The 26,414-nt window shown below is 45.0% G+C and overlaps 1 protein-coding gene across 1 annotated transcript in view; it reads right to left on the bottom strand.

The window, feature by feature from the left end:
• The window catches only part of ABCC6 (ATP binding cassette subfamily C member 6), a 97,847-nt gene that overhangs the window by 4,510 nt on the left and 66,923 nt on the right, over positions 1-26,414 (bottom strand). The window contains exons 23-29 of the mRNA XM_047780426.1: positions 9,026-9,336; positions 6,852-7,051; positions 4,809-4,935; positions 3,603-3,704; positions 2,400-2,546; positions 388-546; positions 144-310 (exon numbers count right to left, since the gene is read on the bottom strand). Of these exons, the coding sequence (XP_047636382.1) occupies positions 144-310; positions 388-546; positions 2,400-2,546; positions 3,603-3,704; positions 4,809-4,935; positions 6,852-7,051; positions 9,026-9,336 (1,213 nt within the window). The remainder of the gene's footprint in view (positions 1-143; positions 311-387; positions 547-2,399; positions 2,547-3,602; positions 3,705-4,808; positions 4,936-6,851; positions 7,052-9,025; positions 9,337-26,414) is intronic.

Here is a 26,414-nt window from a genome sequence, read left to right as displayed (position 1 = left end):
GGAATAGAACGAGGTTGATCATGCCACGTGGGGAGGCACTGTCTGGGGTACATTACCCTGTGCAGGGGCTGGGGGGGACCCTGGCCACACCTGGCTACCCACCCAGCTCCTCACAGGTCCTGGATGGGCTGGGGCAACCCTACCTCAGGTTGTCGCCCTGGTCGGCACACTCGTAGTGCAGCTGGCCGGGCAGGGTGGCCACCACGGCTCTGAGCTGCACCGTCTCCAAGGCTGCCCAGATTGCCTCATCCGTGTGCTCCTGCAGCATGTCAAGGTTCATTCGCAGAGAACCGGGGAACAGGATGGGGTCCTGGCCGGGAGGGACGGCAGGTCAGAGCTGGGCCCAACCATGCCTCCCGCCCCTCCCCGCCCCTACCTGGGCCTCACCTGGGGGATGATGGTGATCCTGGACCGCAGTGTGTGCAGTCCCACCTGGGCGATGGGGACCCCATCGATCCAGATCCCGCCCTCAGCAGCCTCCAGCAGCCGCAGCAGGCCCCCAGCCAGGGAGGACTTTCCAGCCCCTGTCCTGCCAACGATGCCCACCTGCCAAGGGATGGGAAGGCAAGGCCTGTTCTGAGCAGGCCTAGCCAGAAGAAGGCGGGCCATAGTCCGGAGGGTTCCTGGGCATGTCTTTGCTCGAGGTTTCCCCTGCGCCCAAGATCCATCCATCCTCCTTTGTGCATCCAGCCTTCTACGCGGCCACCTCTCCACTATCCATCCATCAGTCCATCCAGCCTCTGTGCAGTCTTCTCTATCTTCGCCTCATCCTGATACAACTCGCACCTGCATCCTTCCATCCACACCCCTCCGCCAACCCTCATCTCCCTTCCATCCCCATGTCATTCTGTTTATGTCCCATCCTTCTGTCAGTCCCCCTTCTTCTCTCCATCCCTTTCCCACCCTCCCTGCCATCCATACCCTCATCCTCCCATCTGTCTTCCATCCCTCCTTCCTTCGGTTCCTCCTCCTGCCTGCCACACACCATCTCTCCAGGCACACTATCTCTCCTTCCCTCCTCAGCCTTTTGTCCTCTCCATACATTCATCTTCCCATCCAGCCCCAGTCCCATCTATCCATCCTTCGTCCATCCATCCGCCCATTTTTTTTCCATCCCCTATTCTTCCTTAGTATTTACTGTTGCATTCTCAGTATCCAACACATGGTAGGGATTTCAACAGTGTTTGTTTCAAAAATGAATGAAATGTCTGTCACTCATGGGATGGCAGGCACTCCTTTAGGCATCAGGAATACAGAAATTAAGGAGTCCTCCCTCCCAAAGCCTCACCATCGGGTCTTAGAAACGGTGCACTGAGTAAACCTGATTTGACTACAGCGTCTCTACCATCAAGCTCTGGACTTGCAGCAGTGGAGGGAGGCAGGGAGGTGCCATTCATGTAGCCTGGGATGGGGATAATCAGGGAGGGCTTCACGGAGGAGGGGATACCGAGTGGCATCTTGAAGGATGAGTAGGAGTTCAGGGAGGGGGAGGACTCCAGGTGAACCGCACCAAGTGCTAGACTGTAAGCTCCCCAAAAGGCAGCACCACATGCCCACTTAGGCCAGAGGCCGCTGCTCCACCAATGTTGGCTGAGCCTTGGCAGGGCAATGAAGGAAGAGGAGAGCTGGGCAGGGCCTTGAATGCCAAGCTCAGGAGTTGGGGATCTACCTGGAGGGAAGCTGAGAGGAGGAAGACGATCTGGAGCAGGGAAATCATGTGCTCAAAGCAAGACCACGGGAGAGCAGATTGGAAGTGGTCAAATGGGGGGGAGGTGCCGAGGGCTCGGTTGAGGGCCTTGAGCGGTGGGAGGGAGGGAGGGATTCGATGCCATGGCCTGACCAGGCATCTGCACATGGGATAAGAGTAGGGTTGCTGTCAGAGTCAAAATGCAAATCATAATGAATAAAAGCATCAGTGGACACTTGCTATGTGCCAGGCACTATTCCAGGCAGTTTCTCTGCATTAACCAGTCAAACTTCTCCACACCTCTATGAGGTTGGCATTATTATTCCCATTTTATAGATGGGAACCCTGAGACCAAGGCATGAAGTGACTTGCCCAAGGTCAGCCATGGCAAAGCCAGGAACGGAGCCCATGCAAACTGCGTGGTATCTGTGGAACAGTCGACATGACACCCAGCGCATAGTAGGTGTTAGACTAATGACAGAGAAGGAAGTCGGGGAGATGCCTCCTCCTCTGGGACTCCAAGGTGGGTGGGGTTCACTGAGACAGCAGCAGGTCTGGGGAGGAGGCGACGGGTTTCGGGGTGGTGGGTCTGAAGACTTGGGGGATCTGAGGCGGGGACATGGAGGAGGCAGCTGGTGCTCAGGGCCTGGAGCCTGGGTGATGCCCAGCCTGGCTGCGGCCATGGGGAGGAAGCTGGGGGAGGGCCGCTCACCTTCTCGCCTGCGTGGATCTTGAAGGACACGCCCCGCACGGCGAGTGGAAGCTCAGGTCGGTACCTCAGCCCAAAGTCCCGGAACTCGATCTGCCCCCCACGAGGCCAGGGGGGCCGGGCCGCACAGCTGGGGGGCCTCCAGGGTGCCTGGGGCAGGAGCGGACACTGGGTCAGAGAGCCGTTCTTCAGGCTTCTCCCAAAACAGAAGAGAAGGCCTGCCTCTCCGACCCCTCAGTTTCCTTTTCTGTAAAGGGGCGTGTTAACTGCTGTTTTACGGGGTTGTTCCGGGACATGGAACAGAGCAAGGCTAGAAACAAATACTTGGTATTGTGAACATAATAATAGTGTTGGCTACTCTTTATCTGTTATTATTATCTTTAGAGCTGCACCTGTGGCATATGGAGGTTCCCAGGCTAGGGGTCGAATGGGAGCCACAGCTCCACCGGATCCAAGCTGCATCTGCAACCTACACCACAGCTTGTGGCAATGCCGGATCCTTAACCCACTGAGAGCGGCCAGGGATCGAACATGCATCCTCATGGATACTATGTCTTAACTGCTGAGCCACAACGGGAACTCCTATCATCATGTTTGGTCACTGTTAATTGTCATCTAATATTCTCTCTTCCACTAGCAGAGGCAGACACTCCCCTTTGTCTTAGTGGGGAAACCAATGCTGCCATTTGCCAGTCCTGTGACCTTGAACGGGTCACTCCACTCCCTTGATACTTGGTTTCCCCGTCTGTGAAATGGAGCTAAGCAGAGCGAGGGACATGCATTGACTGTTCATGGTGTGCGGGGCACAGTCCGAAGTCCTTTCTGGGGGGATCTCATTTGCTCTCGTAGCACACCCTCCACTGTTATGTTGCTCATTTCCCTTCCACTCCTACAAGGTCGCTATTCACGTTTCAGGAATACTACCCTGATCCTATCATGCCACTATTGTTGTCGTCCTGCTAACGATCCCGTTGCTGTGACCCTGCTGTTACTCACTGTCCCCTGTCACTCAGAGCTCAAGGGAGCAGAGGAACCAGGATTTGACCTCATTCCAGACCCTACCCTCTGAACCATATTGCCACCTCAGCTGTGACTCCAGCCTACAGTGGTGGGGACTCCAAAGCCCACGGCAGGGGTCGACCTGGGTCCGGCATCCTCTGCTCTAAGTCCCGGAGGGAGCACGGCCCCCGCCCCCTTGCCCATCACCTCCTTGGGTGTCAGGGCATAGTCCCTCAGCCGCTCCACCGACACGATGCTGCTCTCCAGGTCCGTCCAGCTGCGAACAGCCCACTGCAGCGTCTGGGTCACCTGGTGCGAGAAGACATATCAGGGTAGCGTCAGCAAAGCCACTCCACCGGGGAGACAGAGGTGAGGAGGAGGAGCTGGTGCAGATGAAGGGGCGAGGTTTGGCTCTAGCCACGGGATCCCTCTTTTCCTTCAAGCGAACTAGAGTATGCGGACCCGAAAGGAGGCTTCAGACTGGATCTACTGGTGCAACCTCTCTTGACGTAGTTGGGGACATAGGACCAGAGAGGGTAAGCAGCCCTCCAAAGGACACCCAGCAGGACCCAGGTCCCCTGACTTCCACGCTGAGAGGTTTCTCTTTACGGCTCTCCCTCCACACTTGGAACCGAGCTTCTCATCAGAGCCCAGACACCCTGCCCACACCAGCCCCCTTGCCCCCAGTCTCGGCCTCGCCCACTCTCTCCAGCCACACTGCCTTCCTGCTCATCCTCATCCCCAGGAGTACCGCCCCCCCGACCCCATCCCAGGGCCTTTCCTCCTGCTGTCCCTCAACCAGGACCACTCCCCACCTCCCCTCCCTCATTCCTACACTTCCTGCAGGGACAGTCACAAGCCCCCTCCTCAGAGAGGCCTCCCAAGCCAGGAAATAGCAAAGCTCCCTCCCCACAGTCACGCTCCATCCTCTTGCTTGCTTCATTCTTAAGCTTAGGGCCTCAACTGTAAAATGAGGCAATAACTGTACCCCTGAGGGAGTTGTGGGCAGGATTAAATGAGCGAGTACTTATAAAGCTCCTAGAACAATGGCTCGTTCATAACAAATGCTACTTACCTATGTGTAAACATATTTTTTTCTCTACATGTCATAACCATCAAATATGGTTATTCATAGTTAATAAAAAGTCAGCCACACACTGGAAATGGACTCTATTTGCTTTCTCTCAATGAGTCTTTACAAGAGCTGAAGGACGGGATTACCGCCCATTTTTCAGATGAGCACACGGAGGCTCCAGCAGGGACGAGTCTCGCCTGAGGTCCAGTTTAGGCTCCTGTAGAGCTGTGTTTTCCTAAGTGGTTGCTCGTTTGGACTTGGGTCCTTGAAGGTCCCCCTGGCAGGGGCCGTGGCGTTCTGCCCGTGCCCCAGAGCCCAGGTTGTGGGTGTGGGAGTACCTGCAGGGCAGCAGAGACAGAGAAGCCCACGAGGCCAGGGCTGAGGCGCGCCTTGCTCAGCACAGCGCACAGGGCGGCCGCGAACACCAGTCCATTCCCCAGGAGCTCCAGGTTGGCAGCGAGCCACCTGCAAGGGGACAGGTAAGAGAGGGGTCAGTGAGGCCCTCTCTGCAGGACCTGCTCCCCTGGGCACAAGGACTGGACAGCATGCCAGCTCAAGTGCCCAGGGGGTCCCGGCAATGGGACCCACCCGAGCTCCCAGGTGGGAGAGGCTGATGCTGCCTGGTCTCGCCTGCGCCCAGCTCAGGGCGCAGCACACAGGAGGTGCTCCAGTAAAGCTTTGCCATGTTGCCATTTTTCTGTCCCTAGGTTATGCCCAGCCTTGTGCCTTGTGCTCCCCGGGCCTGAACCCGACCTCCATCTTCACGTGGCCAACATCTTATCCTCACACAAGTCAGCTCAAGCATCACCTCCTCAGAGAGCCTTCCAAGACTGCTTCTCCCTGGCATCACTCTTTATAAGGAAACTGTTTAATGGGTCCTGGACCGTTGGCCTCTATCAGCAGATCATGAGCTCCATGAGGGCAGCAACTTTGGTTCATGGCTCTGTTCCCAGGACCTCGCACAGGACCCGGCACATAAAGGGTGCTCAACAAATATATATTGGAAGGATGAACACATACGCATCCCTTTTATTGAATTCCTAACTCTACCATTCATTCCTTTATTCATCTGTGTGTTCGGTTCAGCACCTATGTGTTAATTAAGCCCCTACTGTGTGCAGAGCACACTGGAGATGCAGTTGTGACCCTAACAGATAAAAATCCCTGTCTTCAGGGAGCTCTGGGTTTCACTGCACTAACACTTTGTCCTCCTAACACCCCCCTCCCCCGATGGGGGTTCTGTTACTCCCACTTGACAGATAGGGACATGGGGGCTCAGAAGGGTTAGTTACTTGCCCAAGTCCATACATGTAAGAAACACTGGGATTTAAAGCCCCATTTGCCTGACGGAGGATCTGCCACTCCCTAGACAGCTGACCTTGGGGGAGTTCCTTCACTTCTCCGAACCCCAGTCCACCCATCTGTGGAATGAGGTAACATCTGGTTCATTACTGTTGAGAGGATTAAATGAGATACACACCCCCCACCCCTGTATAGGGCACAGAAATCACTGACCCTTGCACATAGTAGGTGCTCCCTAAAGGTCTGAAGGTCCCTCCTCCTCAGGCTGGGACCCCAGAAGAGGCAGAGCAGGTCACCCAGAAGGTGTATGGTGTTGAGACGTTGCCCAGGGCTACAGGACCTGATCGCCCAACTGGCTGAGGATCTGGGCAGCAAGAAGGAAGGAACTGACATTTATTGAATGCACACCTACTGTGTGCTTGACCCTCTCCACACTCTGGCATCAGACTGCCTGGATTCAAATCCTGTCCCTACCATGTATTTGCCATGCAGCCCTGGGCAAGTTCTTAAATCTCTCTGTGCTGAAGCTTCCCCACCTATCAGAGTCTCTGCCTGGGGAGGTGTTAGTAGGATTAAATAAATTAATCCACAGAGGACTGTGCTGGGCGTGTGGTGAGCACATCACAGGTATTAGCTAAGAGTGTACCTGTTTAATGCTCACAGCCACTCCAGGGAGTACAAACCCACTATGACAAACGAAGTTCAGAGCAGTTATATAACTTGCCCAAAGTGGCCCAGCGAGTAAGCTCTAAGAGCTGGGATGTGCACCTGTGTCTGTGCTCAAAGCTTGTGTTCTTATTCTCGTGTAGTACTCAAAGGAAGCTAGAGATGCTTATGTAGCTCCTATGTCACCAAGGCAACAGAGCCTGTACCTCCTGCCCACTGGGGATCGCTCAAGGCCAAGTTCCATCTGCTCACAGTGACAGCCATGTCAGCCAAGGAATCTAGGCTCTGCTTCATCCCTGACACTCTGCGACTTTGGGCAGGCCACTTGACCTCTCTGGCCATACAGGATGACCTTAGGTCTCATTCTATGGGGACACAGATGGACTACAGGGTCTTCTTTGTCCCCTTCCTACCTGTCAGCCACGAGCCGCGGGAAACTGACTCTCTGGCTTTCATCCACGCGTGCGTTGCTCTGAGCCACAAAGGGGCCCTGGGCTTGGAAGGCCCTGATGACTGTCCCGCCCTGGAATGTCTCAGCCACGTGGGAACACACGAATGAGTACCTGGCTGACTCCAGGCGTCTGAGCTGGCACGAGCTGGCCACATACAGGCGCTGAAGTGGGACAGTGGGAACAGAGAAGTCAGATACAGAGAGAAAGTCTGAGAAGCAAAGGGAACTCTGTTACTAGCTTGCTGTGGGACCTTGGGTCAGTTGCTTCCCTTCTCTGGGCTCCAATTTATCTGTAGAACCAGACATCCCTAGTTCTTTTAAAAATCATCTGGGAAGCTTCAAACACTCCCCATGCCTCACCGCAGAACCGTTGAATCAGAATCTCTGGTGGCATCACCTTGGCCTTGGGATTTTTAAATAGCCTTTGGGCGATTCTAATATACAGCCAGGAATGAGAAACCACTAATCAAGTGTAAATGTCTTATCATCAATGCCGAGGCCAAGTGCTTCACTTAGGGCCAGTCACTGTGGGAACAAAGCCACAAACGCAAGGAAGGCAGTTGGCCAAGTTGAAGCCATTCACTTAATTTGAGGGTTACATGCCAGGTGCTGGGAACAATGATGTACAAATATTATATACTGTTATTTGCTTCGAGGTTGGCATTTGCATGCAGTTGGCAGTCAAGGAGGAACTCGCATTTGCTCAACACCCAGGCTGCCTGCCAGGCTCTTTGCAAATGCATTTGACCCTTGAACAACATGGGTTGGAACTGGGGAGCCCACTTATCCATGGATTTTTGTTCCCACAGTAAGCACTACAGTTCTGCTCGAGGCGTGAATGGTTGACTCTGTGGATACCAAGGAACTGTATATACACAGGGCCAACTATAACCTTTAAGTGGGTTTTTGACCGCAAGGGGGGGGGGGTCAGTGCCCATAACCCCCGTGATGTTCGAGGGTCAACTGTAGGATTCAGTTTACAGGGCTCAGAGGGATGCAACAGCCGGTCCAAGCCTCTACAGTGAGCAAGGGGCAGGGCCTGGATTCAAACCTACACTGCCCGTTGCCAAAGCCCTAGACGGAGAAGCAATCCCTCCCCCAGGTCAAGGGGACAGAGACAACATGCGGGCTGGTTGCGAGGGCAGGGATGGCCATGCTTTTCGTCTGGCTGCCGCGTGTTTCCTACTTCTGATTTCCTTGGTGGAGGTGGGGGATTGGCTGCCAATCGTGAGACCCAATTGCGGAGGCGGTTGTGTGACACAGCCCCGCTAGGCAGAGTGAACTATCCCTTTGGTCACAGGGATAAGCTCAGGGATGAACACCTGCCCCAGGAAGGGCCAATCAGAATCGTCCCTGGGATGGGTGTATGAATGCTGGGCTAGAGAAGAGGTTGCTTTGTGTAGGGGTTGCTAAGGTGGGAGGCTGTGAGTACAGGGCTGCCAGGGGGCCATCAGACCTGCTCCCTGGAAAAGAGGTGTGTAACAATCAGGCCAGGCAGAGTTGAGCCAGGGGTTCTTAAAAATGAGCACAGATCAGAATTACCTGGAACACGTGTTAAAACTCGGACGTCTGGAGCCCACCTCCAGAGTGTCAGAATCCATAGGTGGGGCCTGAGAACGTGCATTTGTAACTAGCTTCCAGGTGAAACTGATCCCTCTGGCCTGATACCACACTTTGAGAACCACTGAGGGACGATACGGAGAGAGTGACGGCATCCTAGTGACAGCTGGCCCCCTGAACCCTAGGAACGTAAGCCATGAAAAATCTACCCTTGCGCTGAAGCTAATTTGCGTTGGTCTCTGGTTCTGACAACTCCAAGAGTCTAGCCCAACACAACCATCTCTGAGAGCGTGTAGTACTTTCTCGGTTTCCAGATCCCTGGAGGAGAGGAAGCTGACATGAGCAGCAGCAGGAGAACATGTTAGATAGTAAGAACTCTGATGTGAATGTTGGGAGACAGGGAGGGGAATATGTGTTAGAAATGGACTGTGGGGTCTCTGTCTCAGAATTCTTCAAGGTGGCAGCTCCTAGATGTCAACAGCTGGGCAGAACCTCTTACAGCGAGCTCTGCCTAGAGACAGGGACTCGTGGAAATGACCTCAGTTGGCCCCACAGGCCTCCCCAACCTCTCCTTACCTGAAACCCAGCATAGAGGAGCAGCAGAGGCAGGACGGCCACAACAGCCAGCGGGGTGGCCACCGTCACCACCAGGGCGACTTCCAGGAGGCCGAAGGCATACATCAGCAAAGACCGCAGTCTGTCTGGGATGTCCACATCCACTATGTCTGTCTCCTTCGAGAAGCGGTTCAGCAGGTTCCCGATGGGCGTCTGCTCAAAGAAGCCGATAGGAGACCGGGCCACGTCCCACAGGAGCTTCCGGAAGAGCAGGGTGGATGCCCGGATCCCACCTAGGAGCACGGTGGCCATGGAGGCAAAGAGCCCGATTGCTGGGGAGAGAGAAGGTATAAGGAGGGTAAAGGCTGGAGACCCTCCGTCACCCACAGTGGCTGTCTTATGACTCAGCCACCCTGATTATTTCTGGATGGTGCCACCATGCAGTAGGGTGAATACTGTATCCCTCAAAATTCACGTCCACCAGGAACCTCATCATGTGACCGCATTTTGGAAATAGGGTCTGTGAAGACGTCATTAGTAAAAGAGCTCGAGATAAAATCATCCTGGATCTAAGGTGGGTTCTAAATCCAATGACTAGTATCCTTATAAGAAGAGGAGAGGACACACAGAGAAGATGATGAGCTGAAGATGGAGGCAGAGGCTGGAGTGAGACACAAGCCCAGGAAGGTCAAGGGTTCTCAGCAACCAGGAGAAGCCCACAGAAAGGCTCTCCTTCAGAGCCTCCAAGAGGAACCAAATTTTGATGACACCTTGATCTTGGACTTGTGGCTTCAGAATTGTGCAAATAAAATTTCTATTGTTCTAAGCTATTCTGTGGTAATTTCACAGCAGCCCAAGGAAATGAATATACCCCCTTCCTCCCAATGCCAGACTATGTGCTTGGAATGGGGCTAACTTCATTCCCTGTTTCGGGGGTGGGGCAAATTTCAATCCAAACTACTCTGGTTGGTTCAGGGGTGAACACATGACCCAAATCAGGCCAATGAGAGTGAGATCTAGGACTCTGCTAGGACTTTGGGGAAAAGGTGCTCACTCTTTAGAGGTGGCCAGACTGAAGCTGTGAGATACCCCATTACCACCAGGGGGAGTAGCCTGCTTGAACAAGAAGCTAACATAGAGGAAGAAAATGAAACTAAAAATCTTCCAGCATTTGCTGGACTTCTGGATCCAGCCATACCTGAAGCTAGTTACCTATGGATTCCAGTCCCACGAGTCAATAACTTATCTTGCTGCTTAAACTAGTTTGACACATAAATATACTAAACTATATAAAACTATGTATTATAGCTGTTTACATAATATTTATATTATAGCTATATAAATTTCAAATAGAGTAGACTTTAGAGTAAGGAAATTTATCAGGGATAAAGAAGGGCAATATATAATGATAAAAGGGTCAGTTTTCCAGAAGATAACAGCATTTTTAATGTGTAAGTGCCTAACAACAGGACATCAAAATAAGTGTGACAAAAACCTGATAGAACTCCAAGGAAAAATAAATGAATCCACTATCATAGTTAGAGACTTTGATCCCCCTCTCAGAAAAGGACATATCCAGCAGGGAGAAAAATCCGTAAGGACAGAGATGAACTCAGCAACACCATCGATCAATTGGATATAATGGACATTAATAGACCACTTCATCCAACATTAGCAGAACACAAATTCATAACCTCACTAGAAATATTCTCTAAGATAGACCACATTCTGGGCCATAAAATACACCTTAACAAATTCAAAATAAGAGAAATTGTACATATCTGTTTTCAGACCACAGTGGCATTACACCTGAAATAAATACCTGGAAGATCCCCAAATACTTGAAGATTAAACAAGTAACACATGGGTCAAAGAAGAAACCTCAAGAGAATTTAAAAATGGTTTGAACTAAATGAAAATCAAAATACAACTTATTGGACTTCCCATGTGGCTCCCAACAAAAATACAACTTACCAAATTTGGCGGATGTAGTGAAATCAGTTCTTTGAGGGAAATATATGGCACTGTTTAAATATACATTAGAAAAAAAGATCTAACATCCATCATCTAAGCTTCTACCTTAGGAAACTAGAAAGCGAAAATTGAATCCAAAGTAAGTAGAAGAAAAGAAAATGACAGTAGAAATAAATGAAATTGAAAACACGATAATAAAGAAAATAAACGAGGCCAAAGCCTAGTTCTTTAAAAAGATCAAAAAATTGATGAGCTTCTAGCCAGGCTAAGAAAAAGAGAAGACAAAATTTACTAATATCTGAATTTTTAAAAAGGGGACATCACCACAGATCCTATGGATATTAAAAATATAATAAAGGATGGCCAATGAGCACATGAAAAAATGGTCAACGTCACTAATTATTAGAGAAATGCAAATCAAAACTACTATGAGGTACCACCTCACACCAGCCAGAATGGCCATCATTAACAAGTCAAAAAATAACAAATGCTGGAGAGGGTGTGGAGAAAAGGGTACCCTCCTTCACTGTTGGTGGGAATGTAAATTGGTACAACCACTATGGAAAACAGTACGGAGGTTCCTCAGAAAACCAAATATAGAACTACAATATGACCCAGAAATCCCACTCTTGGGCATTTATCTGGACAAAACTTTCATAGAAAGAGACACATGCACCCATATATTCATTGCAGCACTATTCACAATAGCCAAGACATGGAAAAAACCTAAATGTCTATTGACAGATGAATGGATTAAGAAGATGTGGTATATACACACAATGGACTACTACTCAGCTATTAAAAAAAAAAGAGCAAAATAATGCCATTCACAGCAACCTGGATGGAACTAGAGACTCTTACACTAAGTGAAGTCAGAAAGAGAAAGACAAATCCATATGATCTCACCTATATGTGGAATCTAACATATGACACAAATGAGCCTTTCCACAGAAAAGAAACTCATGGACTTGGAGAAGTCACTTATGATGGAACATGGAGGATAATGTGAGAAAAATACATATATATGTATGACTGGGTAACTATTGTACAGTAGAAATTGACAGCACACTGTAAATAAACTATAATGGGAAAAATAAAAATCAAAAAAGTATAATTAAGGAATACTATGGACAATTCTATGGTCATAAATTTGATAGACACAACCTACCAAAACTCACACAAGAATAAAGCCAATACAAATAGGCCTACAATTATTAAAGAAATTGAACAATTAACTTTCCAAAACAGAAAGCACCCAGCCCAGGTGAATTCACTGTTGAATTCTGACCAATATTTAAGGAGAAATTATACCAATTCTCTACAATTTCTTTCAGAGGGCAGAAGCAGAGGGAATACTTCCTAACTAGTTCTATGAGGCCAGCATTTGCTAATACCAAAATCAGACAGACATTACAAGAAAACTACAAACCAAGATCTCTCAAGAACATACATGTAAAAATCCTCAATAAATATTGGCAAGTTAAATCCAACAATGTAGAAAAAGAATTATACATCATGACCAAGTGGAAATGATCGCAGATATGCAAGGCTGCTTTGACATTTGAAAAATCAATTTATGTAATCACATCAACAGGCTAAAGAAGAAAAATCACATGATCATATTAATAGATGCAGAAAAAGATCTGACAAAATCCAGTGCCACCAAGCAACAACAAAAAACTCTCTCAGTAAAATGGAAATAGAGGACTTCCTCAACTTGATAAAGAATGCCTATAAAAACCTACAGCTAATGTAATGGTGAGAACCTTGATTGTTTCCCAGTAAGATCAGGAACAGGTCAACAATGTCCTCTCTTATCATTCCTCTTCACTATCCTACTAGAAGGCCTAGCTAATGCAATAAGAAAGGAAATAGAAGCATGCAGGAGTTCCCTGGCGGCCTAGCAGTTAAGGATTTGCTGTTGTCATTTCTGTGGTTTGAGTCACTGCTGCAGTGTGGTTTCAATTTCTGGCCTGAGGACTTTTGCATGCTGCAGGTACAGCCCCCCAAAAAAGTTATTACAGATTGGAAAGGAAGAAATAAAACTGTTTGTAGATCGCATGATCATCTATATAGAAAATGTGAAACAATTAACCAAAGAAACTCCTGAAACTAATACATAATTATAGCAACATTGCAAGATGCAAGGTTAGTGTGAAAAATTCGCTCTCGTATATACTAGCAATGGCCAAGTAGAATTTGAGAAAAAACAGGATGTCATTTACCACAGTACCATTAGCAACATCAAAAAATGAGATATTGAAGTATGAGTCTAAGATCTATACGAGGAAAACTACAAACTTGGACAAATTCAAAGAAATAAACAGATACTCCATGTTCATAGATGGGAAGAGTCAATGTTATCAAGATGTCAGTTCTGCTCAACTTAATCTAAAATTCACTGCAATCTCAATTAAAATCCCAGCAAGTTATTTTGTGGACACGGAAAAATTAATTGTAAAGTTAATTTGGAGAGACAAAAGATCCAGAATGGTCAACTCAATATTGAAAAAAAAATAAAGTTGGAGGATTGACACTACCTAAAAAAAGATACTACTAAAAAAATATAAGCTAATCAAGACTTATGTGGTATATACATATAGGAGGAGTAGCCAAGACAGCAGAGCAAGAAGGGCTCACCTCCTCCCACAAGGACACCAAAATCACAACCATGTACCTGGCAACTACTGACGTGAAAAACCAGAAGATGAGCAAAAAGGTCTTCTACGACTAAAGGTATAAAGAAGGAACCACAGGAGTTGCCATCATGGATCAGTGGTAACGAACCTGATTAGTAACCATGAGGATGCAGGTCTGATCCCTGGGCTTGTTCAGTGGGTTAAGGACGCTGCATTGCCATGAGCTGTGGTATAGGTTGCAGACACGGCTGGGATCCTTTGTGGCTGTGGCTGTGGTGTAGGCTGGCAGCTGCAGCCCTGATTTAACCCCTAGCCTGGGATCTTTCATATGCCTCAGGTGTGGTCCTAAAAAAGACCAAAAAAAAGGGGGGGGGGTGGTGGGGGGAGAAGAAGGCAAGGAGGGGCAGAGACACAGAATAGTCAAGACCCATACCCCTGGGTGGGTGACCTATACATGGGAGGATTATCACAATTGCAGAGGTTCTCCCCAAAGAACATGGTGTCTGAGCCCCAGAGGCTCCCCAGCCCAAGGGTCCTGTACTGGGAAGATGAGACCCCAGAACTTTTGGTTTTGAAGACTAGACTTTTGGGAAAGCCAGAGAGCTATAGGAAATAAAGACTCCATTCTTAAAGGGTGCATATACACAAAAATCTAATGCTCCAAGAACCAGAGCAGAAGCAGTGATATGAACAAAGCCTGGGTCAGACCTATCAGTTGATCTTGGAGAACCTCCTGGAGAGGCAGGAGGCAATTGGAACTCACCCTGCAGATATAGATGCTGGCAGCAGCCATTTGGGGTAACTTGTTTTACCACAAGGACACTGGAGCTGGCAAGTGCCATTTTGGAATATTGCCTGGAGCTTATTATCCTTGGACCTGGCCCTACCCACTAGCCTGTCAGTATCAGTTCTAGGATGCCTCAACTTAAACAGTCATGTGGGGGCAGCACACTGGTGGCCTTAGTACCACCTGAGCCCCCAGCCACCCAATGACCCAGACCCACCACCAGCGCACTGGCACTAGCCCTGGGAACCTGGGCCCTGCAGTCAGCCACTGCCACCCAGAACAGCCCATCAGCAGGCCAACACCATCACAAGGACACCCAAGTCCCTGCATCTAGAGATCCCAGGATCCAGCTTCACCCACCAGTAGGCTGGCAGCAGTTTTAGGATACCCCAGTCCCCACATCCAGTCCTGTTAGGAACTGGCTTCACATACCAGCAGGCTATCACTGGATCCAGGACACCACCCCTGAAACCAGCCACCCTGGGACCTGGCTCTACTCACCAGCAGACCCAGCCCTAGCCCTGGAACCTCTGACCTCTGCAGCCAGCTGCCCTGTGACCTGGCCTCACCACCAGTGGGGGCCTCTCCACAAGGCAGGATCTGGCAGACAGACAGACTAGGGATCAGAAAAACAGTTACATGATCTGGAGATTACCAACCACAAAAAAGACTTTAGACTAGTGACAGTAAAGATGATTTAAGATCTTGGAAATAAATTGGAAGCAAAGATTGATAAATTATAAGAAGCACTGAGGAAAGAAATAGAAGATTTAAGGATTAAGCAAACAGAGATGCAAAATACAACAACTAAAATTAAAAATGCACTAGAAGTGGAGTTCCCGTTGTGGCTCAGCAGTAACGAACCCAACTAGGATTCATGAGTATGTGGGTTCTATCCCTGGCCTCGTTCAGTGGGTTAAGAATCTGGTGTTGCTGTGAGCTATGGTATAGGTTGCAGATGGAGCTTGGATCTGGCATTGCTGTGGCTGTGGCATAGGCCAGCAGCTATAGCTCTGATTCGACCCCTAACCAGGGAACTTCCATATGTTGCAAGTACAGCACTAAAAAGCAAAAATAAATAAATAAATAAAAATTTACAAATTCACTAGAAGCAACAAATAGCAAAATACAGGAGGCATAAGACCAAATAAGCAAGGTGGAAAAAAGACTAGTGTAAATCACTGATGAGGAAGAGAAAAGAGAAAGAAATTGGAAAGAAATGAAGACAGTCTTAGAGAACTCTAGGAAAATGTTAAATGTACCAGCATCCATATTATAGGGGTGCCAGGAGATGAAGAAATAAAGAAAGGACCAGAGAAAATATGTGAAGATAACAGAAGACTTCCCTAATATGGGAAAGGAATCACTCACTCAAATCCAGGAAGCACAATGAGTACCATATAAAATAAACCCAAGGAGGACCACCCAAAGACACATATTAATCAAACTGACAGAAATTAAAGACAAAGAGAAAATATTGAAAGCAACTAGGGAAAAGAAACAAATTTTCTAGGTGTAGTATCATGTCATCTGCAAACAATAAACACCTCCTGCAGCTCAACAGCAAAAAAACTCCAAACAACCCCATCAAAAAATGGGCACAATCTCTAAACAGACAATTCTCCAACGAAGACATACAGATGGTCAACAAACACACTAAAAGATGTTCAACATCACTAATTGTTAGAGAAATCCAAATCAAATCTACTATGAAGTACACGTTACACCAGCCAGAATGGCCATCCTCAAAGAGTCTACAAAAAATAAATGGTGGAGAGGGTTGGAGAAAAGGGAACCCTCTTACACTGCTGGTGGGAATGTAAGCTGGTGAAACCACTATGTAAAACAGTATGGAGATAACACAAAAAACTGAAAATAGAATTACCATTTATCCAGCAATCCCATGCCACAGCATCTATCAAGAGAAAACCATGGCTTGAAAAGATACATGTACTCCAATGTTCATTGCGGCACTATATACAATAGTCAAGATATGGAAGCAACCTAAATGTCCATCAACAGAGGAGTGATGTGGTACATATACACAACGGAGTATTACTAAGCCATGAAAAGGAATGAAATAATGGCATTTGCAGCAACACAGATGGACCTAGAAATTATCATGCTAAGTTAGTCAGACAATGAGACACAAACATCATACGCTCTCACTTACATGTGAATCTTAAAGGATACAATCAATGAACTTCTTTGCAGAACACAAACTTACAGACTTTGAAAAACTTATGGTTACCAAAAGAGACATGTTGGAGGGAGGGATGGGCTGGAGGTTTGGGATGTAAATGTTGTAAAACTGGGTTGTGATGATGGTTGTACAACTATAATAAAATTGAGTTAAAAATTATCAAGAAGAAAAAAAAACAGAGCTTAAAAATTAAATAACTGAACTAAAAGATACTCTAGAAGGAGTCAACAGTATATTAGAAAATACAGAGGAACAGATGGGTCAATTGGAAGACAGAGTACTGGAAATCACTCAAAGCAAACAAGAAAAAAGGTGAAAAAAGAGAACAATTTAGGAAAACTTTGGGGCAACTAAGGGTACTAGTATTCATATTACAGCAGTGCCAAGAGGAGAAGAGAGAGAAAGGAGCAGAGAACACATGTGAAGACATAAGAGTTGAAAAATTCCCTTACCCCAGAGAAGAAAAAGAAAAAAAAAAAGGTCCAGAAGCACAGAGTCCCAAACAGAATCAAACCAAGACCACATCAAGACACAATGTAATTAAAATCACAAAAAAATAAAGAGGTTATTAAAAGCAGCAAGGGAAAAGCCAGAAGTTACATGCAAGAGAGCCCCCATAAGGCTATCAGCTGATCTTTCAGCAGAAACTCTGCAGGTCAGAAGCAAGTGGCACAATATATTAAAGTAATGAAAGGGAAAAACTACGACCATGTATACTCTACCTGGCCAGGCTTTCATTCAGATTTGAAAGAGAGATCCAGTTTTATATACAAGCATAAGCTAAAAGAGTTAATCAAAAACAAAGCAAAACAAACAAACAAAAACCCAGTTTGACAAGAAATGTTAAAGGGATTTCACTAAGCAAAAAAGCAAAGGCCACAACTAGAAATATGAAAAGTATAAAAGGAAAAATTTCATTGGTAAAAGCAAATATACAGTAAAATTAGAAAACCAAGCACATATAAAGCTAGTAGGAAGATAAAAAGATGAAAGTAGTGAAATCATCCATACCCACAATAACTAGTTAGGGACTACACAAAACAAAAAGATATAAAATATGATTTTAAAAACAGTAAATGTGGCAGGGTGAGAAAAAACACAAGGTTGTTAAAATGCATTTGAACTTAAGAGATCAGCAACTTAAAATAATCATGCATATGTGGATTGCTATACATATAAACATGCTAAACACAAACCAAAAATCTATAAGAGATACACACACACACACAAAAAAAAGAATAAAAGTAACACCAAAAATCATCATCAAATCACATGGGAAGAGAAGTAAAAAGGAACAGAAGAACTATAAAAACCCTGAAATAATTAACAAAATGACAATAAGTACATGACATGTAAATGAACTAAATGCTCTAATCAAGACATAAAGTGGCTGAATGGATATAAAAACAAGACCCATATATATGCTGCCTGCAAGAGACTCATTTTATTTTATTTTTTGTCTTTTTTAGGGCTGCATCCATGGCATTTGGATGTTCCCAGGCAAGGGGCCAAATTGGAGCTGTAGCCATCGGCCTGCACCACAGCAATGCCATATACGAGCCATGTCTGCAACCTACACTGTAGCTCAGGGCAACGCCAGATCCTTAGCCCACCGAGAAAGGCCAGGGATCTAACCTGAGTCCTCTTGGATACTAGCTGGGTTCATTACCACTGAGCCATAATGGGAACTCTCAAGAGACTTATTTTAGATCTAAAGACATATACATATTGAAAGTGAGGGGATGGAAAAAGCTATTCCATGCAAATGGAAATCAAAGACAGGGTAGTGATACTTAGACAAAATAGACTTTAAAGACTGTAACAAGAGAAAAGGAAGACATTAAAGATCAAGGGATCAACCCAAAGAGAAGAAATATACAAATATGAATATATATAGACCCATCATACAACTACCTTAATACACAAAGCAAATATTAACAGACATAAAAGGAGAAATTGGCAGTAACACAGTAAGAGTGAGGCTTTAAACCCCACCCACAGCAATATACAGATCAGGAAAATCAATATGGAAACACCAGCCCTAAATGACACTTTATATCAAATTAATTTAAAAGATACACAGAACATTCCATCTAAAAGCAGAATACACATTCTTTTCAAGTTAACATGAAACATACTCCAGGAGAGATCACAGGCTAAGCCATAAAATGAGTTTCAGTAAATTTAAGAGGACTGAAATCATATGAAGTGTCTTTTCCAACAATGAGGCTGTGAGACTAGAAATCAACTACAAGAAAAAACTGTAAAAACACAAACACATTGAGGCTAACAATATGCTACTAACCAACAGATCCCTGGAGAAATCAAAATTACCCAGACACAAATGAAAATGGGAAAAAAAAGAGCCAAAATCTACAGACCACCACAAAAGCAGTTTCTAAGGAGGAAGTTCATAGCAATACAATCCTACCTCAGGAAAGAAGAAACTAAAAACAAACAAAAAACCAACTTTACACCTAAAGGAATTAGAAAAATAAGAGCAAGCCAACTCCAAAGCCAGTAGAAAGAAAGAAATCATAAAGATCAGAGCAGAAATAAATGAGACTGAAAAACAATAGCAAAGATCAATGAAACTAAGGGCTGGTTCTTTGAAAAAAAAATAAACAAAATTGATAAACCATTAGCCAGACTCATCAAATAAAAAAAAGAGGACCCAAATAAAGTCAAAAATTAAAAAAGTTACAAACAAAATCACAGAAATATGGACAACCTATAAGAAATGGATAAATTCCTACAAATGTACAATCTCCCGAGACTAAACAGGAATAGGAAATATGAAGAGACCAATTATTATGAATGAAAGTAAATCAGTATTTTAAAAAAATGACAAGAAACAAAAAGCCAGAACCAGATGTCTTCACAGGTGAATTCTCCCAAACATTCAGAGAAGAATTAACACCTATCCTCCTAAAAATATTCGAAAGAATTGCAGAAGAAGGAACAATTCTAAGCTCTTTCTACAAAGCCAGCATCATCCAGATACCAAAATCAGATAAAGATTTTTAAAAATTATAGGCCAATATCACTGATGAATATAAATGCAAAAGTTCTCAACAAAATGTTAGTAAATCAAATTCAACAAAACATTCAGGAGTTCCCATCGTGGCGCAGTGGTTAACGAATCTGACTAGGAACCATGAGGTTGCGGGTTTGATCCCTGCCCTTGCTCAGTGGGTTAACGATCCGGCGTTGCTGTGAGCTGTGGTGTAGGTTGCAGGCGCGGCTCGGATCCTATGTTGCTGTGGCTCTGGCGTAGGCCAGCGGCTACAGCTCCAATTCGACCCCTAGCTTGGGAACCTCCATATGCCACAGAAGCGGCCCAAAGAAATAGCAAAAACAAACAAACAAACAAACAAACAAAAACATTCAAAGCATCATACACCATGATCAAGTGGTATTTAGCCCAAGGATGCAATCAATGGTGGTTTGATATCCACAAAGCAATCAATGTCACACACATTATCAGGTGGAAGAATAAAAATCAAGAGTTTCCATAGTGGCTCAGTGGGTTAAGGACCTAGTGTTGTCTCTGAAGATGTGGGTTTGATCCCTGCTCGCTTAGTGGGTTAAGGATCTGACATTGTTGCTAGCTGTGGTGTAAATCACAGATGTGGCTCAGATCCAGTGTTGCCATGACTGTGGTGTAGGCCACAGCTGCAGCTCTGACTTGACCTCTGGACTGAGAACTTCCATATGCTGCAAATGCAGCAATAAAAAGGGAAAAAAAATTCACATGATCTTCTTAATAGACATGGAAAAATTTTTTGAAAAAATGCCACATCCATTTATGATTAAAAAAAACTCCCAACGAAGTAGAGAAAATAAACCTCAGCATAATAAAGGCCATGCATGGACAAAACCACATCTAACATCATAAAAACCTACATCAGTAGTAAAAAGCTCAAGCATTTCCTTTAAGATCAGGAAAAAGACAGAAATGCTCATTAATACTATTTTTATTCAACATAGTATTTTAAGTCCTAACCATAGCAATCAGACAAGAAAAAGAAAAGGAGTCAAAACTGGAAAGGGAAGTAGTGAAACTCACTGTCTACAGATGACATGTCATGTAGTGTACAGAAATGCAACAGATATCTGTACATTAATTCTGTATCCTGTAGCATTCCCAGATTTATTGTTGGATTCTATCAGTTTTTTGGTGGCATCTTGAAGATTTTTCTGTGTATAGTGTCATGGCCCAGGAACTCCATATGCCATGAGGTGACCAAAAAAGTAAGAAAAAAGAAAATCTCATCTACAGTCTCGTCAAAAGGAATAAAATAACTAGGCATAAATCTAACTGAAGTAGTAAAGAAATGAAGATGACACAAACAGATGGAAAGATATACCATGCTCATGAACTGGAAGAATTAATATTGTTAAAATGACCATACTATCCAAGGATATCTGCAGATTTATGCAAACTTTATCAAAATACAAGTGGCACTGTTAACAGAATTAGAAAAAATAATTCTAAAATTTGTATAAAACATAAAGGATCCCGAATAGCCAAAACAATCTTTTTTTTGGCCAAAACAATCTTAAGAAGGACAAAGCTGGCAGTATCACATTCTCTTTATTCAAACTATATAACAAAGCAACAGTCATCAAAACAGAAATGGGAGGTGGGATAAAAGAGGAGTAGGACATCCCACAAACACATTAAAAAAAAAAAAGAACTCATCTAGGGAGTTCGTGTTGTGGCTCAGCAGGTATCTGACTAATATTCATGGGGATACAGTTATGATCGCTGGCCTCATTCAGCAGGTTAAAGGATCTGGCATTGCCATGAGCTGCAGTGTGGGTCACAGACACTGCTTGGATCTGGCATTGGTGTGGCTGTGGGGTAGGCCAGCTCCTGCAGCTCCAATTTGATATCCTATCCTAAGAACTTCCATATGCCACAGGTGTAGCCCTAAAAAAGTAAGATGGGGAGTTCCCATCATAGCTCAGTGGTTAACGAATCCGTCTAGGAACCATGAGTGGGTTGGGGATCTGGCATCGCCGTGAACTGTGGTGTAGGTTGCAGACACGTCTCTGGCGTAGGCTGGTGGCTACAGCTCCTACTGGACCCCTTGCCTGGGAACCTCCATATGCCCAAGAAATGGAAAAAAAAAAAGAAAGAAAGAAAAAAGAAAAAGATGGAACTAACGAAACAAAAAATCATCTATGTGTAGAACAATTCGCACATAACATCTTTTGAATGCTGGAAGAAGACCTCATACCCCCCAAAAGGGCATGAAATCCTCCACATAACTGGGTAGCACAAAAAAAAAAAAAAGAGGAATCAGGACAAGACCAGCACTCCTGAGAAGGAGCTGCGAAAGTGGAAAGAAATCTGCATCTTGGGAGGCCACCTGACAGGTAGATCAGCCTGGATGGAGAGGCATCCTTGAAGCCTTGGAAAAAAGTGCAATAGCTGGTCTGAGGAGGACAAAGCAGAGAGAAAGAGAGATGATTGGTTCCACCACCCAGGTGCACCACTGCATGAGACACTTGTCTGGGGGCTGGGCACTGAGACCTGGAGACTTGGGAAACAGAGAGGAATAGCATTCACTGTGTGGAAAAATTCTGAGGGGGCTAGGGAGCCATGTACCACTGCCAAGGGAGTGTGGGAGGACACCTGGGCCCACCAGAGTAGCAAGTCACCATTACTGGGAAGTAAAAGGGGGGGGTGTGGGACCACAATAGGAATTTATTTCTCTGTGCAGGTATGGGCTCTCAGGCAGCAGGGTGCCTCTTGCATAGGCTACAGAGGCAGGTGCAAACTGCTGCAGTCCTCTTAGAATCCTGAAGTGGGTGTGGCTTGCCACCACTATGGGTATGGTGACCAAGCACCTCCTGTGGCCCTAATCACCTTAGAGGTTGCTGGCATGAAAGTCTCTGCAATTGAGTGCCACCTGTTTCCTTCACCTCCAAGAATGAACACACTAACCACTGCCAATGCCAAGGGCTCTGGGCACTGCCCCTGCAACCCTGAGGGTCATTGCCACTGCCCAGGGCTTTGCAACCAGAAGCAGTCTTCTGCCCCCAAATCCTCATGGGTGCTGGGACCCAGAGACCAAGCACTGGCCATTGCCCCCACCTCCCTGGAAGCATGAACAGTCAATTCATCTTCACATCCCCTATCAAGGGCCTGCAGACACTGAGGAAAGAGATAGCAAATAGTCAAACCAAAAGCAGCTCTCACATAAAAAAAAAAAATAGTAAGCCCTCACAAGCTACCCAGGGATGCTCCCACATATGAACATCCCTCCAAGATTATAGTAGATAATGGTTTTCCCTAAACTCATAGAATGAGAAAAATACAAGCAAAAAGAAGCAGTATAGGAATCATTCCCAGTTAAAACAATGGAACAATTCCCCTGAAGGAGCAAAATAATGAAACAGACCTCTACAGTCTTAACAGATATCAAGTTCAAAAAGGAGGTAATGAAAATACTGAAGGAAGGGATGTGATTAAGATGGCAGACTAGAAGGATTGGAGCTCAACTTCTTTCCTAAAACCAAAAAAATTCACAACTAAAGGCTGAGCAATCTTTAACCAAATGGACTGGAAACCTTAAAAAAGATATCCTACTCCACAAGACAAAGAGAAGGCCACATCAAGAGGTAGGAGGGGTGATTACGTGATATAAGCACAGACTGGAAACTAACTGGTTCACAGAGACTCACATACAAGAGTGAGAGTTCTGAGCCCCATATCAAACTCCCACATGTGGGGATCTGGCACTGGGACAAAGAGCCCCTGGAGCATCTGGCATTGAAGGCCAGTGGGGCTTGTGTGCAGGAGCTCCACGGGACTGGGGGAAATGGAGACCCCCATCCTTAAAAGGCTTACACACACATTCACGTGCACTGAGTCCAAGGGCAAAGCAAAGTCTCCATAGGAATCTGGGTCAAACCTGACTGCAGTTCTTGGAGGACATCCTGGGAAAACAGGTGAATGGGGCTTGTGGTGAGGGAAGGACATTGGAAGCAAAGCTCTCAGGAATATTCAGTAGTGTACCTTTCTCTGGAGGTGGCCATTTTGGGAAAATCTGGCCCCACCCATCAGTTCCAAGAAGCCCCAGGGCAAACAACAATCCAGGTGGGATCACAGCCCCATCCCTCAGTAAACAGGCTGCCTAAAGACACCCCAGGCACACAGCCACCCTGCCTCTAATCCCATCCAGAGACAAAGCCCCCCCCCTCCAACCAGAGGGATAAGAATCATCTCTACCTACCAGTGGGCAGGCATCAGTCTCTCCCATCAGGAAGCCTACAGCAAGCCCCTGTACCAACTTCGGCCACAAGGGGGGGCAGACACCAAAACTAAGAGAAGCTACAACTCTATTATCTGTAAAAAGATCACCACACTGAAAACCTATAAAAATGAAAAGACAGAGAACCGTAACTCAGATGAGGGAGAAAGAAAAAACCCCAGAAAAATCAGCTAAGTGATCAGGAGATTCTCAGCCTCCAGGAAAAAGACTTTAGACTGTTGATGCTGAAGATGATGCAAGACATTAGAAATAAACTGGAGGCAAAGATGGATAACTTACAGGAAACACTGAACAAAGAGATACAAGATATAAAACTAAACAAGAAGAGATGCAAAATACAATAACTGAAATGAAAAATTCCCTAGAAGCAGCTAACAGCAGAATACAGGAGGCAGAAGAACGAATAAGTGAGGTGGAGGACAGATTAGTAGAAATTACGGATGCAGAACAGAAAAGAGGAAAAGGATTAAAAACAAATGAAGAGAGTCTCAGAGAACTCTGGGACAACGTAAAAGGCACCAACATCTATTATAGGGGTGCCAGAAAGAGAAGAGAGAGAGAAGGAGACAGAAAACATATTCCAAGAGATAATAGCTGAAAACTTTCCTAACATGGGAAAGGAACCATTCACTCAAATCCAGGAAGCACAACAAGTACCATATAAAATTAACCCAAGGAGGAATACCCCGAGACACATATTACTCAAACTGACCAAAATTAAAGACAAAGAGAAAACATTGAAAGGAGCTAGGGAAAAGAAACAAATAACACACAAGGGAACCCCGATAAGGTTATTGGCAGATTTTTCAGCAGAAACTCTGCAGGCCAGAAGGGAGTGGCATGATATACTTAATGTGATGAAAGGAAAAAACCTCCAACCAAGATTATTCTGCCCAGCACATCTCTCATTCAGATTTGAAGGAGAAATCAAAAGCTTCACAGATAAGCAAAAGCTAAGAGAATTCAGCAACACTAAACCAACCTTACAACAAATACTAAAGGAACTTGTCTAGGCAGAAAAGAAAAGATAGCAACAGGAAACAAAAATACCACAAATGACAAGGCTCACCAGTAAAGATATATATACAGTAAAGATACGAAATCATCCATGCACAACTATGCCACCAAAAATCAGAAATCATGAGAAGAGGTAGGTACAAATTCAGGACACTGGATATGAACTTGCAATTAAGAGAACAACAACTTAAAACAATCTCATATATATAGACTCATCAAAACTTCAGAATAACTGCAAATCAAAAATTTACAATTGATACACAAACAAATAAGAAAAATCAACACAAATACAACACTAAAGATAGTCGTCAAACAGCAAAAGGAGAGAACAAGGGAAGAAAAATGAGCAACAAAAACAAACCAAAGCAATTAATAAAATGGCAATAAGAACACACATATCAATAATTACCTTAAATGTTAATAATGGACTAAATGCCCCAACCAAAATACAGAGACTGGCTGAATGGATACAAAAGCAAGATCCATATATATGCTGTCTTCAAGAGACCCACATCACTTCTAGGGATACATAGAAATTGAAAGTGAGAGGATGGAAGAAAATATTTCATGTAAACAGGAATCAAAAGAAAGCTGGAGTAGCAATACTCTTATCAGACAAAATAGACTTTAAAATGAAGAATATTTTAAGGGACAAAGAAGGTCACTGCATAATGATCAAAGAATCAATCCAAGAAGAAGATATAACAATTTTAAATATCTATGCACCCAACATACGTTCACCACAATATATAAGGCAACTACTAACAACCTTAAAAGAACAAATTGACAATAACACAATAACAGTGGGGGACTTTAACACCCCATTTACAGCAATGGACAGATCATCCAGACAGAAAATCAATAAGGAAACACAGGCTCTGAATGATGCATTAAACCAGGTGGATTTAACAGATATTTATAGGACATTCCATCCAAAAGCAACAGAATACACATTCTCCTCAAGTGCACATGGAACATTCTCTAAGATTGATCACATCCTGGGCTACAAATCCAACCTCGGTAACTTTAAGAAAATTGAAATCATATCAAGCATCTTTTCCGACCACAACTCTATGCGACTGGAAATCAACGACAAGAAAAAAACTGCAAAAAACACAAACACGTGAAGACTAAACAACATGCTACTAAATAACCAATGGATCACTGAGGAAATCAAAGAGGAAATTAAAAAATACCTAGAAGCAAATGACAACAAAGATACAATACTCCAAAACATATCGGATGCAGCAAAAGCCATTGTAAGAGGAAAGTTTATAGCAATACAAGCCCACCTCAGGAAACAAGAAAAAGCTGAAATAAACAAGCTAACTTTACATCTAAAGCAGCTCAAGAGAAAATCAACAAGACCTAAAGTTAGTAGAAGGAAAGAAATCATAAAGATCAGAGCAGAAATCAATGAAATAGAAATGAAGAAAACCATAGAAAGGATTAATGAAACGAAAAGCTGGTTCTTTGAAAAAAAAATCAACAAAATTGATAAACC

The sequence above is a fragment of the Phacochoerus africanus genome, chromosome 5, assembly GCF_016906955.1.
Source record: "Phacochoerus africanus isolate WHEZ1 chromosome 5, ROS_Pafr_v1, whole genome shotgun sequence".
Lineage (NCBI taxonomy): Eukaryota > Metazoa > Chordata > Mammalia > Artiodactyla > Suidae > Phacochoerus > Phacochoerus africanus.
Note: the sequence above shows the minus strand (reverse complement) of the source record. Positions and strands in the feature narration are given on the sequence as shown.